Source organism: Typopeltis vanoorti, chromosome 17, assembly GCF_054136105.1.
Source record: "Typopeltis vanoorti isolate ZY-2024b chromosome 17, IOZ_Tvanoo_1.0, whole genome shotgun sequence".
Taxonomy (NCBI): domain Eukaryota; kingdom Metazoa; phylum Arthropoda; class Arachnida; order Uropygi; family Thelyphonidae; genus Typopeltis; species Typopeltis vanoorti.
In genome coordinates, this window is record NC_143565.1 from 114,118,387 (window position 1) to 114,140,136 (window position 21,750).

The following is a 21,750-nucleotide window of genomic DNA, read 5'->3' on the forward strand; positions in this document are numbered from 1 at the left end:
GAAGCCTGAATGGCAAAGAAATGGAGCTAGCTGAGGAATTAGATAAGTACCAGATCGACATAACAGGGGTGACTGAAACAAAAATGAATAAATCTCGTGTGAAATCTTTCTGAGCAATAAATACAAAATGTTATATTCAGGCAATGACAATCAAGGAAAAGAAGGGGTAGCCATAGTATTCAACGCTAAATACGAGGCTAATCTTCTTGAATGGCAGGCAGTCTCAAATAGAGTAATGTGGGCAAATATAAGAATGGGGAACTGGACAATGAGACTTATTTGTGCCTATGGCCCCACAGAAGGTTCTACTAAGGTAGAAGTGGAGGAATTTTTTCATGCTTTAGAGAAAGCAACTGACACAATGAAAAAGGAAAAGTTTGTCCTTGTTGGGGATCTAAATAGCAGAGTAGGAAATGATTATGAGACATACAAAAATATTTTGGGAAAATTTGGAGAAAAGAGTAACGCTAATAATAATGGCAAATATCTGTTGGATTTCTGCTCAGGACATGGACTGGTTATTACTAACACCATGTTCCAACATAAAAATGTGCACAAATTCACATGGAGAGAAGAGGCAAGGAATAAGAAAATTCTCATTGACTATGTTATTGTTGACAGCGATGTTTTCTCCCTGGTGCAGAACACCAGAGTGTACAGAGGATTTGAAATTGGAAGTGATCACTATTTAGTCTTGAGCAGGATAAAATTGAATTTCGTATTGAAAAAAAAAATATGTAAGAAAGTTTTAAAGCGAATAAAAGTTGAGCAGCTCTCAGATGTGAACTGTAGACTAAAATACACAAAGATTATTGAAGAAAAAATGAAAGAGTTTGAGAACAGGAATCAAACCTTAGAGATTCAGTGGCAAGCCTTGAAAAAAGCATTGATTGATTCAGCTAGAGAGGCATGTGGTGAAATTGTCTGCAAGGATAGAAAAATTAGAACTCCATGGTGGACACAGGAAGTTAAAGAGGCAGTGAAGGAAAAGAAGAAAGCATATCAAAAGTTCCTGACAAATAAGTCAGGTTGTTCTAGCGGGATGTAGGTAGCGCGATCACGGAGGATAATGTATTCACCGGTAGTGAATACAATCATAAAATGAACATTATCCTCCGCGATCACGCTACCTACATCCCGCTAGAACACGACCCCACAAAAACACAAGTTAAGAAACTAAAAATCTTACTCAAAAGAGTATCTTCCTGGCCCCCCTGACGTCACAAAAAAACTTAAACCTTTCCGCTCCCCCCCCCCCCCCCCCCGAATATACGGTTTACCAAAAATCCACAAACCCAATTCCCCACTCAGGCCTATAGTAGATGCCACCAATGCACCTTGCTATAGACTATCTAAAAAGCTGGTCAACTCTCTGATCCCCCTCACCAGAAGGTCCCCTTCCTATATAGAAAACTCGACCCACTTTAAAGCCCTCACAGAAAATTTAACCTTGAATAAGACAGACATATTGGTAAGCTTTGATATCTCCTCTTTGTTTACCAATATTCCCTTAATTGACACCTTATCTCTCTTAGAAAACGTTTTTTCCCTCTGACATCTTAGATCTCTTTTGCTTTGCCATTAACTCTAGGTATTTCACTTGGAACAAAAAAATCTACAAGCAGATAGAGGGAACTGCCATGGGTTCCCCCCTCTCACCCCCCCTTGCCAATTTCTACATGGAAGATTTTGAAAAATGAGCCATTGACTCAGCCCCACTCAAACCTTCTATCTGGCTAAGATATGTAGATGATGTGTTCTCTATTTGGCCTCATGGCCCAGACACGTTAGACCCCTTCCTCAGTCATCTCAATAGTCTACATCCAAGAATCCAGTTCACTATGGAAAAGGAAAAGAACAATTGTTTACCCTTCCTAGACACCTTAGTCACACACCTGCCTAATGATACACTTACCTTCACCGTATACAGAAAACCCACACACACAGGCAGATACATTCACAAACTCTCCCACCACCACCCCTCTCAACAATATGGCATTATTAAAACTCTTACCAAGAGAGCCCACAATCTTTATTCCAGTGGAACCGACCTCACTACTGAGCTTAACCACATACACAGCACTTTCCTCTCCAATGGCTACAGCGATCACAGTATCAAAAAAATAATCAACTCCTCCCCCATTCCCCGTCAACAAGATTTTAAAAATGCCATCACCATACCCTACATCCGTGGCGCATCCGAAAAAATAGCCAAGATACTAAAACAGTACAACCTACACACAGCATATAAGCCCCACCGCAAACTTGCTACCCTTATCCGTTCTACGAAAGATCAGCTCTCTCCTCTCTCTCTGCCTGGAGTTTACAAAGTACTCTGTTCCTGTAAGCTGGCGTACTTTGGACAGACAGGCAGATAAGCATCCATCCGTCTAGAGGAACACAAGTCTTACATCTTCAAACACAACTATGGCCATTCAGGCTTGGCTGACCATGTTTTGGACACCACCCACAGGGTATCATGGAAGAAAACCACCATGCTCCACCACAGCAAATTCAAGAAAGAGAGACTTTTCTTAGAAGCAGCAGCAGCTCTCAAAAACCAACCAAATCTCAATAAATACGGTTGCATTAAGCTTCCGAAGATTTGGGAAACACTCATCACCAGAGTTTCCACCTTACATTCCAGGCCACCTACTACTGCCCTTAGAGGGCGCTCTACCTAGATAGGACTTTAGTGTCACCCACGTGGTTGGGCTTAGTATTGTTTGTTATTTGTGTATATGTTACATTAATTGTTTTTGTAATCCCCGTAAATGTCCTAGTGACTAGGACAAAATATAGGAAGTATTAAATTCTATTTTAATTCTTTTTGAGTGTTGTAAAAAAATCCATTAAGCCTCCAACATGATGTCCTCACAGCACTTAAGCCTCTACACACGTTTCCTACTGAGTGTTCTTGACAAGATCTATGCAAGTATACTTGAGAAACGGTTGAGAAGAATTGTGGAAGAAAAGCTTGGTGAAGAACAAGCTGGATTCAAACCAAATAGAGGCTGTCAGGATCAGATCTTTACTTTACGACAAATAGTCGAGAAAGCATGGGAATATAACAAAGATCTGTATTTAAGTTTTGTCGATTTGGAAAAGGCATATGACAAGGTGCCAAGAGAGAAGCTATTCAATACACTACAGTTATATGGTGTCAATGGGGCATTATATCAAGCAATACTTAGTCTTTATTTGAGTTGTAAATCGGCAGTTAGAATTGAAGGAAGTACGGGAAGATGGTTTAATGTTAAATCTGGTCTGAGACGAGGATGTACATTATCCCCTCTGTTATTCATTATCTATATGGATCACATTATGAAGGAAAGTGGTATTAAACATGATATCAAAATTGGAGATGTTAATGTCAGCTCTTTGCTTTATGCAGATGATGTTATACTTCTAAATAAATCCACTACAAGTCTGCAAGATTCTCTGACTAAATTGAATAGCTATTGTAATAGATATGGTATGAAGGTCAGCAATAAAAAGACAAAGACAATGAAAATAGGCAGAATCATTGAAAATGTCAACTGTGTTGTGAATGGAGAACCTGTGGAACAAGTAAAACATTTCAGCTACTTAGGCACGATTTTTACTGAAGATGGTAAATTAAATATAGAAATAGACAACAGAATCAACAAAGCTGGTATGGTGGGAAGTAAACTGAATAAATTCATATGGAATAAGAGAGAAATTAGTCAGAACACTAAATTAGCTGTATTCAAGACAGTGTTCAAACCAGTTTTAACTTATGGATCTGAGAGCTGGGTCAGAAGTAAAACACTTGACCAAAGACTATAGACTGCAGATATGAGAGTCCTGAGAAAGATTAAGAGGCATGAACTGATGGCATCAATGGCAATATCATATTAAAAACGAGGATATTAGGAAAGAACTTGACATTGTCAGCATCCAGGAATGCGTTAGCAGAGCTAATCTCAGGTGGTATGGTCACTTAAACAGAACGGGCGAAGAAAGATTAGCAAAACAAGTGTTCTCTGCCAGGTTGGCAGCAAAACAACCCAGAGGAAGACCAAGATATAGGTGGATTGATACGGTACAAAGTGCCTTAGACGATAGAAATATAAGATCTGATCATGTCGGAGTCTTGACAAGTAACAGGCTGATTTGATGGAAAATTGTAGATAGGAAGTTAGTAATGATGTAATTTTTTTCATGTAGTACTATCCTGTACACCCCTTGAAGTTACATGGCAGGAATTTGATGATGATGATTATATGAAGAGCCAAAGGCTTCAATTCGGCGACATGAACTTATTTAAGTTAAAGGATATTACATTCGATATTGTTTCTAAGCCGAATAAGAAACTCAAAGAGTTTCATGCCAAATATAGAAACTATATAAAATTCGGCGATTCCAAGCATAAACAAATACCTGGATGAATGAGACCTCAATAAAGGTTGAAATCAGTCTGGGTAGTGACCTTCTCTCATAATGTAGAACAGTAATACAGCTCCTAGGAGCTAAGTTCACATTATGGGTAAATACCAAGAATAATGATTGGAGCTTGTTCCACCCTTACTATGAGTTGCCTCAGTTTGCACTACCAAATGGGTCAGGTGTTGCACTATCCAGGTATTTGCTTACGCTTGGAATCGACAAACTTTATATCGTTATTCGGCATGAAACTCTTTGAGTTTCTTATTCGGCTAAGAAACAATATGGGATGTAACATCCCTTAACTTAAATAAGTTCATGTCACCGAATTGACGTCTTTGGCTCTTCATATAATTGGTAAGAACAGTATACTGTTATTGTTCTATGATTTGTACATGATAACATCTTGTCATGTGTGAAAACTTTCACACCAGTAGATGATTGACTGTTATATCAATATTTCTGGTCATTTGTTTGATGATAAAATTGTAATTACCAAAAAAAAAAAAAAAAAAAACTATTAATCAATAACAGAAATATAAAAAGGATAAGAATTATCCTTTAATGTTTTATGGTCAAGTGGGTAAACCAGCTTTGTTTTTTTTAAAAAAAAAAAAAAGTGTCAAAAGTAATTGAGGCTATGAGAAGATAACCTTCGGCATTAGCACAGCTGCCAGGACAATAAAACCTAAATGCAATAATAAAAGGTGAATACAGAATCATGAGTTGAGTTGTCTAAGTAGTGTAAACTAAGGCAACTCCCATGTTAATAATACATTTTGTATAAATAATGTGACTATCCTACAAAAATGCAGTAAAATGAAATCATGTTTACAAATGGTATATATATCTGTTCTAATTACAAACTCAGCTCCTTCCATAAATAATCATTTCCTAACTAAACATTCATTTATTCATTCATAATAATAAAACTTACAGGAGTGACGGATCTTTTAAAACTTTCTGGAACTAGAAGTGTTGTGGGATCATAATGAGGATGTGTCTGAAGCCTGCCATTAATATCTCTGTAACAAAATATTACTAAATTATATACTTTATTATTTTTTTTAATTACTTCAATACTATTTACATTAAAACGTGCCAAAAATAATAGAAATATCAACTTTCTGAATATATCAATGTGAGAATCATATCTTTGATGATTTTCTCATTTTAGACACTATGGACATCATAAATAGCAATATAGATCAATACTGTTTATTCTGTATACATGTTAAAATACTACTTATCGTTATTTAAATTAAGGGGATATTAAACCCCACATTATTTCAAAACCGAATAAGAAACTAAAAGATTGGAATCTAAGAGTTTTATGCCGAATATAGTAAACTATAAAAGTTTACTATTATTATCATCAATTACCTAATATGTAGCCTCAAGAGTACATATCAGATAAATGATAGATGACTGATATATCAGATCTATAGACTGCTATAAACTATATGATTAAGCTTACATCAGGGCTATCCAACCTTAGGTAATCCTAGGGCCACATTAAAAAAAAAAAATTATCTGAGAGCCACATTAGAAAAAAAATTATCCGAGGGTGGCATCACAATGCATATCTAGTAATTTGGTGAGCAGAAGCAACACAACCTCGAAAGCTGAATAAACGAACAATACTAATTGCGCATTAATCACACGCTCACGTTCCCTGTGAGTGCCCGGAGCATGCACGTTGGAACAAAACAGAGTAAGAATGCTTCTTCGACAAGTCTAATATTTGAAAAACACGTGGGTGTATTTCAAATATTGTGATGTAAAAACACCAAATAAAATTACCAACATCAAGATTATCGATTAGTGATAGAATTAAAGTATATGCATTCGGTTCAAATTGTTATTTTTTCGATCGTGAAAATCAAAATCCACAGGTAGGCCGCACAAAATCGCACCGTGGGCTGCATGAGGTCTGCGGCAGTGGACAGCCCTGGCTTACATTATTACTACCATCCTAGCAACAGTTTTCCTTGAAATTAGTCTGTTACTTGTCATCACTCCAATATTATCATATAAGAATTCTGTCTTCTAAGGCCTTTCTGAATGAATCAAACAAGGCAACACCTAGATCTTGGTGGTCTTACTCTCTTTTGCCTACAATCTTGCATCAAACACCTGTTTTGTTAACCTTTTCTCTGCCATTCTGTTTAAATGACCATACCACCTTAGATTATCTATACTCACACATTCTTTAATATTAACAGTGTGTCAAATTCCTTCAAAATATCTTCATTTTTAATATGATTCCACCAATGCCTTCAGTTCATTTTTGGAATTTTTTTTTGGAACTCTCATATCTGTAGTCTCTAGTCTTTGTTCAAGTGCTTTATTTCTAATCCATCTCTCAGATCCATAACCTAAAACTGGTTTGAATACTGTCTTATTTACTGCTAGTTTAGTGTTTCTGCAAATTTCTTATTCCATATAAATTTATTCAACTGGCTCCACATCATACCAGTTTTGCTTGTTTTGTTGTATATTTCTATATTTAATTTGCCATTTTCACTGAAAACTGTATCTAAATAGTTGATTTTTTTTTTTTTTAATGTTCCAGCTATTTTCATAGTTTTGGTCTTTTTATTGCTGATTTTCATGTCAAATTTGTTACGGCTGTTATGCAATTTTGTTACATAATCCCGGAGACTTGTATTGGATGTGTTTAGGGATACAACCTCGTCTGCATAAAGCAAAGGATTAAGTTTGATATCTCTGATGCTATTATCAGGTTTAATATCACTTTCTTATATAATGCTATCCATACAGATGATGAATAAGAATGGAGATAAGTTTTAAAAGAGGTAAACCGTGAGTAGACATATCGGCACACAATAAATAACGGAAAAAACTCACGTAGAAAGATTATTTATTAGTATAATTTTCGCCTGTGTGTCACAGGCATCTTCAGTACATTAAGCTCAAAATTAAACACTAACTGACAATTCCAAAAAGCGCCACCTAAGTAGCTGGTGTAAGATAACTAAAAAGGTCAATAACTTTCCTTAAAAAAAAAAAAAAAAAAAAAATTAATACAATAAAAAATTAGGAAAGATTAGCTGATTTGTAAAGTACTATCTCCCATAAAGGGGATAGACGTAAGCCGTCGGATCTGTTTAAGTTAGGAGAATGAAGTAAAGTTTCACATGTTTCTTTATAAAGGCGTTCCATGAGAAACTGACTTTTGTGAAGAAATCTTGTCTTTCTCCAATGAACTCTGTGTCTAGTGAAGATGGCATGTTCAGAAAGTCCAGACTTTTCAGGTTTAAAGTATTCAATATAAGATTGGTGTTCTTCTAGCCGAATAGAGGCAGATCTTCCCGTTTGTCCGAAATAAGATAATCCACAAGAGCACGGAATCTGGTAGACACCTGGATGATTAAGATGTGGAAGCTTGTCCTTAGGAGAAATGAGAAAGGTGGAGATTTTTCTAAACGGTCGAAAGGCAACAAAAATATTCAGTGGTTTTAAAACTTTTGCTATACGTTCACTGATGCCTTGTACATAAGGGATAGTAATGCGCGTTATATCCTCTGTGTTTGAAGAGGAAGACATATTAAAACTACTCAAAGTTCTTTTAATGAAGCAATTCTTATAACCATTAGATAGAAAAGAAAAAGTTATGTATTGTAGTTCTTTCTGTAAAAGATCGTCTGTAGAACAAAAGGAGTGGGACCGATGAACCAGTGTTTTAATAGTTCCTGCCTTTTGACTGGGATGGTGATGAGATTCCGCATGGATATAATGGCCTGTATGAGTCTTCTTTCTATAAACTGAGAAATGTAGGTTACCATCTGGTTGGCGAAGAATTAGAAGATCTAAAAAGGCTAACTGCTTATTTGATTCTACTTCTAGGGTAAACTTGATCCTAGGATGAAATGCGTTTAACTTAGTGAGAAATTGTTGAAGTTCATCAGAAGAGCCATTCCATACAGCAAAAATGTCATCGACATATCTGAACCAATGCGTAGGTCTGGGAGAAATATTGTCAAAGATACGTTGTTCAAAATGTTCCATAAAGAAATTGGAGATAGCAGGAGAAAGAGGATTACCCATTGCTGTTCCTTCAATTTGTTGATACAACTTATTTTTAAAGGAAAAATAACCAGAATTTATTACAAAATCAAATATGTTTACAATGTCCGAAGGAAATTCCTGTTGTAGTAATTCAATACTTTCCGAAAGAGGCACATTTGTAAATAAAGAAACAACATCTAAACTGATCATGATATCAGAAACGTCCAAATGAAGATCTGAAATTTTATTTTTGAAATCCAAAGTATTTTTTATATAAGTATCAGTTCTTCTAGTGGAAGAGGAGAGTAAATTTGATAAAAATTTTGAGATTTTGTAAGTGGGGCAACCTATACAATCTACGACTGGTCTCAACGGAATACCTGGTTTATGAACTTTCGGAAGACCATACAATCTAGGTGGACGACTGAAGAAGGTTTTAGGTTTTTTTTTTTTTATCTTCATTCCATGTAAATTGTAGATACATTATCTATAAGAGAATTATCTTTCCTAACTTTTTATTGTATTAATTTTTTTTTTTTTTTTTTTTTTTTTTTTTAGGAAAGTTATTGACCTTTTCAGTTATCTTACACCAGCTACTTAGGTGGTGCTTTTTGGAATTGTCAGTTAGTGTTTAATTTTGAGCTTAATGTACTGAAGATGGCTGTGACACACAGGCGAAAATTATACTAATAAATAATCTTTCTACGTGAGTTTTTTCCGTTATTTATTATGTACCAAGAATGGAGATAGTGTGCATCCTTGTCTTACCCCTGATTTTATATTAAACTATCTTCCTGTATTTCTTTTATTTTTAAATGCTAACTTACAACTTAATATAGCAATATACAGGGTGTTCGGGATAAATTTGACAGTTTCGTAAGGAAAAAGAAAATCTTCTTTGTATCTATTAAATTTAATGAATTGACAAAAAAACATTACAGGCAGAGTTAATTACAATACTATCAACAAGATTTACTCAAAATAACCACCATTAGCATCGATCACAGCTTCAATTCTGCTTCGGAACCTCGAACAAGCTGATGCTACAGTCTCCCTGGGAAGGGCCGCAAAAACTGTTTTAATTTTATCCATTAACTGGGCTTTTGTATTACTGGAAGTGCGATTGGTGTCTTTTTCAACTGCGCCCCATACAAAATAATCCATGGGGTTAAGGTCTGGGGAGTTTGGAGGCCAAACATTTGGACTGGTGAAGTCGTAGAAATTTTCAGACAACCATTTTTGACTTTTCCCAGAGGTGTGGCAAGGGGCCGAATCCTGCTGCCATACATACGGCCGACCATTGGCTACCCTTGTTATCCAGGGCTTGACTACAGTTAGCAACTCCACGAACAAAGCCCGAATTCCAATGCCAGGGTTCTTCAACACCTGTTCCTGCAGATTTGCGAGGAATTCTGCTGTACGAACGCAATCAGATCGTCTGCTAGGGATCTTTCTTCTTGCTACATCCTCGTAGTCACCATTGCAAGTCTCTAGTTCATGCCTGATTGTTTTTACTGTATTCAGGGAGCATTGGGCAGCAGTCGTAATATCCTTATTTTGATGGCGGGCACGAATCATCATGATACAAGTTATTCTCTTCCATGATTCAGGTGGGTTCCAGCTATCCATCCTTTCTGACATCTTGTATATGAATGAAGAAGGGTCCAAACTTTTAAATGAAGAGAAGTGTGTGTTAATACATGTAACTTACGGAAAAATATAATTAATTATAAATATGTCAAATTTATCCCGAACACCCTGTATAGCTCAGTACGATGTTCCATTTTACCACTGTAGCCTTCAATGAAAAGCATTTCTCTAGGCACTTTGCTATATGCCTTTTCAAGGACTACAAAACTTACATACAGATCCTTGTTACATATTCCCATGATTTCTCAACTATTTGTTGTAGAGTGAAAATTTGATCTTGATAACCTCTATCTAGCAACAACCTAGCATGTGCTGCTTCATGTTTTTCTTCCACAAGTATGCTTGCATAAACCTGGAATACTGGAATAAATCTTACCTGGAATACTAAGTAGAAAAATTCCTCTGTAATTCTCACACTGAGCATATTCCTCTTTTTATAGACTGACCTGTAAGAGAGCTACTCCAATCATCAGGAATTTGACCTACTGACCAGGCCCTCTGAATTATGCGGTGCAGCCACTGCAATTTATACCTCCATATTTGAACATTTTTTTTTCAATATTATGATATTCAAAAAAGAATATCATAATCCACCTTAGTGTTCTCCCCAGAAATTTTTACCAGCCGAGTGGAATGAAGCATTAGTTGGGTGTACAAAAATTTTGAATGAGTTAAGAAAGACCTTTTTCATAACAAATTAAAATATTAATTTTATTAGAAATTACTTCAAACAAGGATAATATTTTATATAGTAATTATAACAAACAAGACTAGGATTTTTCTTATTTTCTCATTAAGTAATGAAATGTAAAAAATTGATGTAGCTTAAAAATATCAAAGCGCTTTACATCAATTTTTACATAGGTAAAGTCCCATAAAAATGTTGTAAAAAAATAACCTTGTTTGTCTCTGTATATTTTGTATTAGATATTATTGTAAATAACTCTCTAGAAATTAACTGTGTGTATACTGCTTTAATAAGAATATTTTAGAGTTAAAAACAAAGGCAAGGTTCTGCCGCCGGAGCTGTATGTAATAGATCTAGATGGTGGCATAAGAAAGGTTGTTTATAAACTTTGTGTGTATGAGAAGGGCTTACAAGCTCTGCACGTAAACATCTCCGAAGTCAGTCTGAAAGGTTCAAACAACTTTCGGATGACTGGCAACTTACAATCAAAAGATAGCACAGAAGAGAACAAATGGTGGATCGAACTTGAAACTTAAGATGAAAGAATCATGCCGAATTCTTCGGGGTTACAAACTTCGTGCGAGGTCTCAGAGAAGGATAATAAAAAAAGACTGAGCCTAGCATAAAGGGCTTCCCGGATCCAGAAGTCGCCAGAGAGAGAGAGAGAGAGCTTCTAGTCGTCCAGGCATTTTGGTGATCCCAAGCCAGAGGAGAAAAGCTGATGTAAATTCGTGAAGCAGAGAGTTGGCAGCAGTTTTAGTTATTGGAAGGGCTTCCAGCCATCGCCAGAGAGAGAGGGAACAGATTCGGGAGTCTGTAAGAGAGTCAGCTGGCGGCAATTACAGTTTCTTAGAGGTGGGAGTTCAAGCTACTTGAGACGGCAGTCGTCCAGGCATTTTCAGCGAGCCAAAGCAGAGGAGAAAAGGCGACATAAATTACCTTAAGCAACTTCACTCGGAAGATTTCCTTTTTCACTGTGGGAGAACAACCTTTTGCCAGTCATAGTTCGCAGCCCACTATTTTCCCGTTGAGATATATTACTGAAGCCAGGCATTCCTGAGGAAGCTCAAGATCTGAGATGAAAGAAATGCCATAAGACTGTAGTGAAAGACTTTTGACTGAATGTGCAATGTAGAGTCTTTTGTAAGTTAAAACCTTTTGTATATTCCCTCTCATAGCAGGTTGTAGATGGACTTTTAAGAGACTGTTCAATAGTAGCAAGAATTGTCATTAAGAGAATCGATTGGCATATTGAAAGCTGATATAAAATTTGTAACGATAACTTAACAGAGAGTTAGCTAACCTCTTTGCAAGTAAACTAGAAGTTTAATAAGTTGAATTTGTAAGTGGAGAGTAAATAAGATTGTGAGTTAAAGAAGTTAATTAGTATTAAAGTAAATAGGTTATAATTTATGCTAAAGATTTTATAAAATGGATGGAAAGCAATCTCCCTAATGTTTAAATTTATGTATTTCATAGTAATGTAAATAAATTGGTTTGTTCTTTTTGTTCAAAGAGTGCTGCCTGTTTGTTTATTTTTACAACTGCACTGCTCCTAAATAAATCGGACTTGCGAGTGGGAAACTAAGTGAGATAGCCGAAGCATAAAGTTAAGTAAACGAATAGACCACGACTGTATGTGTAAAGTTTTATTGAAGGAATTTGTATTAGAGAGAGAAATCTGCCGGCCGTATTATTGAGTTTTATGTTAATTAAATGATATTAGTGGTGCAGTCTAAATTAAATAAATTTTCTAGTATCTTAGGCATAAGACTCGTAGTGCGAAGAGTAGATAAACATAGTACATAATAATACAAGCAAGAAAGATTCAGAGAGAGAAAGTGCGCACAGCTAAAATGGAATAATGGCATATAAAGATATAGATAATATAGAAAGTATAGAGCAAAAGACATTACAAGTAATAAATAAATAATAACATTATTACAATAGCGCAGTAGTGACAGGATAGAAACCAGCATACATTTACAGTGGCGCAGCATTAGTTTACAGAAAAACCTTGTAATGCTCACAGCTTAAAATTCTATACATTAATTCTTCTCTTCTTCTTAGAAACCCAGTTGTCAGCAGCTTTTCATAATTAAAATCTGTTGGATCTAGTCCCTTCAGTGAAATCAGCATCAGATTATTTAGAGTATTCTCACTGATGTGATTCCTCATACAGGTTTTTATCCTTTTTAATACAGAGAAACCCCTTTCACATTCAGCTGTGCTAACAAGTATGGCCAGTCCAACAGCAGCTAGTTTTGCTAAATTTGGAAAAGAGTCTTTGAGCTCAGATGTTGTTGCTAATTTCAGCAGTATTTGTCTTGGATCTAGATTTTTGTATGATTGTCCATTAATCATTTTTGATGCAACTGCCCATTCTAGTTTAGTACTGTCATAGTTTAAAACTGCAGGACTTCCATTTCTAGAATAATAATCAAAAAGAATCTCAGAAGCCTCACGTTGATCATGAATTTCTGCATTGAAAAGCAGGAAATAATTAGCATATCTGGAAATCTTGCTTCTAGGTGTTTAATAACTGTGCCTATGTATTTATCATATATCGTAGTCTTAAACGTAATAACATTAGAATCTGAATAATCAATGTGAAGATCTGACCATTCACCTGAAAGATGCTGATGAAGATTTTGAAAACAACTGCCAGGAGTGTCTTTCAATTCCATGATGGGTAGTTTTCTGGCTTCTAAGACTGGCTTTATTTCAGTTAAGTCAACATCTTGCCTTTGCCATTATTTAGACAAGTTAGATAAATGCAGTAACATCTGAATACATCATTAGTGAAGCTATGAAATTGTATGTTCAGATATATTTACTTCAACCTTCAGCTGTGATATCATTTTGTTTGGTGGCCTCTCTTTCCAATGCAGCTATAACACTCACCATGCATTCTCTTAGAGACTATTGCAGAATCATGAGACAGCCATCTAGTGTCACTAGCCATTTTAAGTTTAATCTGAGGACTGTTCAGCATATTTTTAAGCCTAGACTGTCAAGGGTTTCAATTACTTTGTTAGTTATAGTCTCAGCTTTTTCATCAATGATATCACAAGTTGATACAAAACTAACCCTGACCTCTTTTCTAAGTTGACAAACATATTTAATGTACACAATCAGCTGTTTTAAAACCAAGATGTCTGTAGTTTGATCACATAAAACACTGAAATAATTTGCAGAATGTATATTTTTTGGTATTTCAGATCTAATTTCTGATGCTAAAATATCAATCAACTCTTGCATTATTCATTCTGAGGTATAACATGAATTTTTACCAACATTAAGATGTTCTAAGTAGGATAGCTCATAGCCTTGCAATGCTCAAGCAATTTTTCAAATAATGTAGTATGTGGTAACTCATTTTTCGCTAACCAATACATAGATCCTAAAGCTCCCAGAAAAGCATCTCTCTGCAAGTTATTCAAAATTTAAATTGATTTTTCAATTTGCCGTATTCCAATTTCTTCTAGTATACGTTTTTCAATTATATCTAAACAAGAATCAGTGTGTAATCTGCTTTGTTCATAGTCAACCAAGCTTTCTTTTCGAAGTCTTGTGCATTGCATAGTCCAAGTCACTTCCTTGTTTGTGGGTCGTCTCTTTCCATATTTCATACATGTGGAACACATCATTCCATTATGTTTTACCACTAACCAATGAAATTTTTTAACCCACTCTCTCTTAATACCCGATAAGCGGTATTTATACGCACGTTTTACATTTGAAAGAGACTCTGCAGAAATCGACAATTCTGTTGTTGGTTTGTCGTCTTCGCTACCATGCTTATCGGTTTCATCTTTCTTAAAATAACTCAAGAGTGTTGTTTTCTGACTTGACTTTTTACTCATTATGGGATAATTTAATAAATACAAAATATCATTGTTATTAAATTAATCAGAACAAATCACTGAATTGTGCACTGACATTAATACCCGAGACACATAATGCGTGTTATGTCGCAATTTTACTATTTATAAGTATTAATTACTAGGAATGGGAATTGGTATCACTCGAGACTGATGTCATAGTCCTCGAGAGTTTCGAGAATTCCCCGAGATCACAACTATATTTGATACGCAGGCCTATTTTTTTTTACCAAATAAAATATTAAATACTTGACTCGTGATCTTCACACAAAAACCATTATTAAGAAAAATAAATGTAGATTTTTAACATCGATTTTTGCCTTCGATTCGAATTCGCTCAATTTTCAATTTATTTCTTTCAAACATCAAAATTATGTCTCTTTCGTAAAAGATCTTCTTTGCAACCGATATTGTTGTATTCGAGATCCCGATTTTTGTCTTCTTCCGTGTACGGAATGGTGTGCATCAAAGTGAATATCCGAAGCTCTCGAGATTGGCTTGCAATGCAAGAAATTGAGCTGGTCTCACGAGTGTCGAGACTCTCTGGTTCAATTTCTCATCACTATTAATTAAAAATTTTATTTTTCCATTCTTGGTCATTATTTAGCCATGTCAATTCACAACATTAATTAGCAGGGCGGTCAGTAAAACCAGCAGGGTGGTTTGCCCATTCAAAAGGTCCTGGGGAGAACATAACACCTACTTTTTCACACTTCCAATAGCTTTATCCTTCAATATTGATATGTACACCTGATTGCATTCCTCTTTGAATGTTTTCTACCACCATGCTGTCACTGCTATTTTATGTAGCAATCTTCCAAAGTAATTACTCCAGATATCTAGAATACCTTCAGTTTTCGTGTCAACTTTATCATCTTTTATTCCTGGCAATTCCTTTTACAGTTCTTTCCCTCATTTCAAGCTTTTTCAATAGCCTTGATATTTTCATTTTTCCACCTTCCTGATATTTATCTTCTATATCATTACTTTCGTTTAGGTTTTATACTTAGTTTAACTCATTTAAGTGTTTCTCTGTATCCTTTTAAGACATCTGCCAACTCATTTGCTAGGAACTTTTGGTATGCTTTCTTCTTTTCCAGAATTGCTTCTTTAATTTCTTGTGTCCACCACAGTGTTCTTATTTTTCTATCCTTGCAGACAATTTCGCAACATGCCTCCCTAGACGAATCAGTCAATGTTTTCTTCAGAGCTTACCAATGAGACTACAAATGAATTATTTTAATTTTTTATTTTACAATTTTTAACACCTTTCATGGAATATAGTGTGACAGATTAAATTCTTCACCTTCCATATACTAAAGGCTTATCCACTTTCACAGGTTCTTAATTTCACTATGAAAATCAACTACTAATTAAGTGCTATTTCTGTAGATGAGAGATAGATCCGATTCCCATCCCCCATATACATATTTAGTTTTATATTCTTGATTATGGTTAAACCAAAATAACATGTTGAAGCAAAGCAAAATGATATGTAAAATGCTGAGTTAAAATGCAAGTAGTTAATTTCTTTGCCTTCAAACATTGCAATATTTTTTTAAATTATATTATTTATAAATTCAAATACTGTTGTACAAAATGAAAGCAACTGATAATAAATGTTTTGAATTGTAATGACAGAAAGCAAATTCACTCCTATGCAAATAATATATTTGTTTGTTTGTTTTTAATCGCAATGATTTTTGATAAAATGCTACATGCTCCCCTCTCCACCCTTCCCTTGACATACAAGACAACAGCAAAACTATTACCATCTCTTGTATGTGGGATACATCTGAATAGAAAGATAAAGTGCTAAATAAGTACAATCTTCACATCACTTTAATCCACATTCAGTAAATCTTTATCCATTCTCCTATGACTACAGCCTATTACAGGCCAGCAGAAAGTTGTGTTAATATCTACACAAGGCTACGAAATGCACACAATGTACTAGACACCTTTTTGCTTTGCATAAGATTAAATGGAAGACAGATACAATGCTGTTACAATATAAGAGTATTTTTGGCGTGAGCATCAGCAGAAGTAGTAATTCAAAACTGAACCAATAAGTACAGCTCCATTAACAGAATGGCCTGTCTGCCCAAAATATGTTAGATTACATTCACAAGGTATCTGGTAATGCTAATGATAGAGGTGACAGTTTGTCTTTTGTAGATGGCAACAGATGAGAAATTTTGTTGATAGGAAAATGTGGGAATGATATGATACTTCTTCAAAATTCTACCAATCGGTTAAAAAATTCCAGAAATATAAGGGATTGGAACCCTGCAGTGTGTTGAAAAATCCTGAGGTGTTGGAATACAGGAGTCAATTATCTGCTGAATTTGATTGGGGTTGTAAAATTCCATTAACATTTTGATAGTGAGAAGTTCTTGTTATAAGCTTGAGGGAGAGGAGCACACGTTATGTGCACTATTAATTAAGGACTTAATAACACCAATTTTTTGAAGAGATGTGATGAGCAGACTTTTGATGAATGCATCTGCCAGTAAAGGAAGGTTTTCGATAAATACTGGTTGATAAATTACTGGAGGCTGTGTGCATAAGCGTGTCCAAGAATGGTAAACTACCAGCCTTTTCTTTTTCCACAGTGAATTGAATGTATGGGTGAAGGCTACTGATCTGTTGTAGGAAACTAGTAAGTTCATTTTCAGAACGAGGCCAAACAGCAAAGACATCATCGACATAACGAAACCAATGAGAGGGTTGGGGCTGAATGGATGAGAACAAGGTATCTTCCAGATTGTTGTTCAAATAATAGTTTGCCAAAGGTGGAGACAGAGGGCCACCCATGACAGTACCTTCAACTTGTCTCTAGATCTTCTTTTTCCAGCAGAAATATTCTGACTACATAACATATTCAAAAATCTTTGCAATATCAGTAGGGTAATCATCATATAGTAAATTAACAGTGCCATATAATGGGATGTTGGTAAAGGGAAACAATGTCAAAGCTGACTAACAAATCCGATAGGTGGAGGTATCCTCCACCTATTAGTTATAACTTAGTTATAAGCTAATTAGTTATAACCCTACAAAAACGCAAATTAAACAATTAAATAAGTCGCTTGATGAAAATGTTAGTTGGGATCAAAATACTTTGGACAAGTTGTGCACTCATTTTGGAAGAACTCGTTTATATGGCCTCCCAAAAATTCATAAAGAAGGTTATCCAGTAAGACCCATCTTGAATTGTATCGACTCTCCCACCTATAGAATTGATAAATTTCTGTCACGTTTATTATCTGCTCATACTGGACAATCCAGATCATTCACCAAGAATTCCACACATTTTCTTGAGAAAATCAAGGACATTCAAATACAAAAGTCAGATTTGTTAGTCAGCTTTGACATTGTTTCCCTCTTTATCAACATTCCATTATCTGACACTGTTAATATACTATATGATGAATACCCTCCTGATATTGCAGACACTTTTGAATTTGTCATACAATCAGGATATTTCAGCTGGAAAAACAAGATCTGTAGACAAGTTGAAGGTACTGCCAAGGTAGCCTTCTGTCTCCATCTTTGGCAAACTATTTTTTGAACCATCTGTAAGATACCTTGTTCTCATCCATTCATCCCCAACCCACTCACTGGTTTCGTTATGTTGATCATGTCTTTGCTGTTTGGCTTCATTCTGAAAATGCACTTTCCTACAACAGATCAATAGCTTTCACCCATGCATTCAATTCACCATGGAAAAAAGAAAAGGCTGGTAGTTTACCATTCTTGACATCCTTCTTACACATCTCTGGTAATTTATCAACCAGTGTTTATCAGAAAACCTACCTTTACTGGCAGATACATTCATCAAAAGTCTGCTCATCACACCTCTGGGGAAAGTGGAGGCTATGTCATGCCAGCTTGGCGTTTTTGTCTTTCATGTATCTGTGTTGTTTTTTGGTTGGAGTCGGGACCTAATTTTTATATTTTGGAGCTTCCAACTCTCAGAGATTATGTAGGGGTAGTGGACATTGAGGTTTTGTCACATTTTATGGCTATAGTTTCCAATATTCTAAGCACTGTTTTGTTTTCTTGTATATCCATTATTATGGCTTTTTCGATTTGCAGAGTATGTTTCTATTCAAGGGCATGGACTGCTATTTCTGCTTTTCCTGTGTTTTCTATTCTGTTTTTTTTTTGGTTGTTTCATTTTTTATTGTTAAAATGTTCTGGAATTGGTATATGTGGCAGTCATGGAAGTGTAATTGTAGTCTTGCTCATAAAGATCTGATTGCAGAACCTGTATAGGTAACATCACAGTCTTGTTGGCAAGGAAATTCGTAAACTATGTCATACTGTTCTAGTATTTCTTTGTGTGTGTGAGAGATTTTGTAGGTTTTAGAAGTGTTCCCAACTGTTGGTTTGTGGTGAATACCAACTTGTAGTTGGTGTGTTTGAAATGTATTTGTAGGCTCTGTATGTGTTCTGGATGTTGGATTGTTTTGACAGGTTTTAGCTGTTTTATTGGCATAATTTATTAGCTGTGTTGGGTAATTTCAGTTTTTAAAAATCTGTGTTAATTTCTTTATTTCTGTATTTAGATACTTATGTGTAGTTGAAAATTTGTAAGCATTTATAAATTGTGCTAGGATGACTGATTTTTTAATAGAATAAGGATGGTATGTGTTAAAGTGGAGGTAGTTTCCTATGTGTGGGTTTGTGGAATATTTTTATGGCTATTTTGTTGTTTGTTCTAATTAATATCAGGTTTAGGAAATTTATGCATTTTTCATGTTCTATTTCTATAGTGAATCTAATATTTTGGCCCATAGCGAGTCCAAAAATTTGGATATAAATGTTATTGTTAAATTTAAAGAAGTTTGCTGATATTACTAGTTTGATTAGGTTTATGATATTGCTGGGTGTTATTGCTCTTTTAAGGGTTCTGACCAGTCTCTGAGGAGAACCAACTAGTTCGAAACAGCTGTCAGGTCAGTGAAAGCTTATCAAAATGGACCAACAGAAAGCGAATATACAGACGCTTGGGAAACGCCTGTCTTCTAACTGGTCTGCTCTAAGGCAACTCATGAATACTGGTGATTGTATTCCTGTAAGCTCTCTGGTCAACTTTTTTTTTTTTTTTAATGAAACTTTCCTAGTTTCTGTATTCGGCTTTGAAATAATGCTCTATTTATTATCCACTTAACTGAAACCTCACCACAACTGAATTAGCAACTGGGAAATCTTTAAAAGCAAGTCAGGACATCTCAATTACCAGAGTTGATAAAGGCAGTGCCACAGTTATTTTAAACTGAACAGCTTACCTAGAAAAAATGAATCAATTATTCTCAGACAACAGCACCTATCAACTTGTGAAATATACCCGTCATTGTGTGAAATACCACCCGACTATTTGAATTAAAAGAAAACTGAAGAATTACTTAAATCAGTCCAGACCTGCAGACACAGTTAAAAAACTACTTTCTCACTATGCTCGTTCCTCAAGAATTTATGGTTTACCCAAGTTTCACAAACAAAACATACTCATTCAGCCGACAGTTGAAGGTGTCGCCCCAATTATCACCTAGCATCAACACTCAAGGAGTTGGTAGGTCCCTCTTCTATATTAAAAACACACAACACTTTGTTAACAAAAATAAGGATATCACACTTGAAAAAAAAGTGATTTACTAGTTGGTTTTGATTGTCCTTTTCACAAATGTACTGATCAATGACACAATTCTTCTTGTACAAAATGAATTTCCAGACCAATATCACAGTGCTTTGCCAATGCACTAGAAGGCACAACCACGTGCTCAGCATTATCCCCCCCCCCACCCACCAAAAATTGCTAATTTTTATATGGAAACTTTTGAGCAACATGCTCCAGATGCCTTTATTTTAAAACCCAAAGTCTAGCTTACATACATTGACAATGTTTTCGTTATCTGGCCCCATGGTTGCTGAACATTTGACACTTTCTCAGCCACCTAAACAAACAACACAAACACATACAATTCACAACTGAAATTGAGAGTCAGAACACACTTCCATTTCTGATTCACTTGTCACATATCTTCCCTACTGCAGTCTTTTATTCACGGTTTGCCACAAGCCTACACATATTGGCCAATATATATACACTCTTACGACCACCTTACACAAAAACTAGGTGTCATTAACACACTAAAAAGGGGGCTTTAAAGATTTGCTCCAGTGAGCAAGCACTTAAATAGGAATTAAAAGTTAACAGCAATACCTTCCTGAAAAATGGTTACAGTACAAATAGTACAAATACTATCAACAAAAATCTTCACAAGATTCCACTGGAAAACAAAAATAAACTGGATTACAATAAAACTATCCATTTCATACATTAAATGGATAATAAATAAAATAAACAGAATACTACAGATATACAACCTTAATGCTGCCTTTAAACCTCCTGCAAAATTAAAGAACTTACTCAATTCATTGACCTTTAATTTGCCTTATATAAGTTGAAACTGGATGCACTGTTCCTATCAGAAAAATGAAACATAAACAACACAATAAATTTAATATTATGAAAAATCTGGCCTTTCTGATCATGCCCTGAATATTCTACACAGAATTGATAGAAATATACCTGTTCACTACATCACACCAAAATGTGGCATAAATGCAAATTTAAAGAGGCCTGTGAAATTCTTATCAACCATCCTATTCTTAACAATAGTGATAGTTTAAAAATCCCAAGAATACGGTTGGCCCCCTATTCTACTCACATAACCCTTTGGTTTAAAAGTTAATTTTAAATTATAAATTAGGACTATTAATCGAGAATATCTGCCTTAATACTAATGCTAAATTACTGATTAGGTCACCACTAATGTTGTATTAAAAGTATCAATGTGAATTTGGTCTCTGGTGATGTTATAAATAGGATATAGCTTTGATGGGGTTTTTTCCTACTAGAGATCAGGCAATAGGGAAATGAAACTAATTATTCTTAACATGGTTATAGCTTCCTTAATTTTATAGAAATAAGTCTGCCAGTGCAAACCTGGCAAAAGCACTGCGGTGGATTTGGAAGAAGAAAACTGTTTTGCATCTAACAGATTGTCATGTAGCAAT

At 35.2% G+C, this 21,750-nt stretch overlaps 1 protein-coding gene across 2 annotated transcripts in view; it reads right to left on the reverse strand.

Moving 5' to 3' along the window:
• Msh6 (DNA mismatch repair protein Msh6) overlaps positions 1 to 21,750 on the reverse strand; it is a 429,489-nt gene that overhangs the window by 288,247 nt on the left and 119,492 nt on the right. For both annotated transcript variants that reach the window (XM_090406801.1, XM_090406800.1), the window contains exon 8: positions 5,345 to 5,432. In XM_090406801.1, the coding sequence (XP_090262927.1) occupies positions 5,345 to 5,432 (88 nt within the window). The remainder of the gene's footprint in view (positions 1 to 5,344; positions 5,433 to 21,750) is intronic.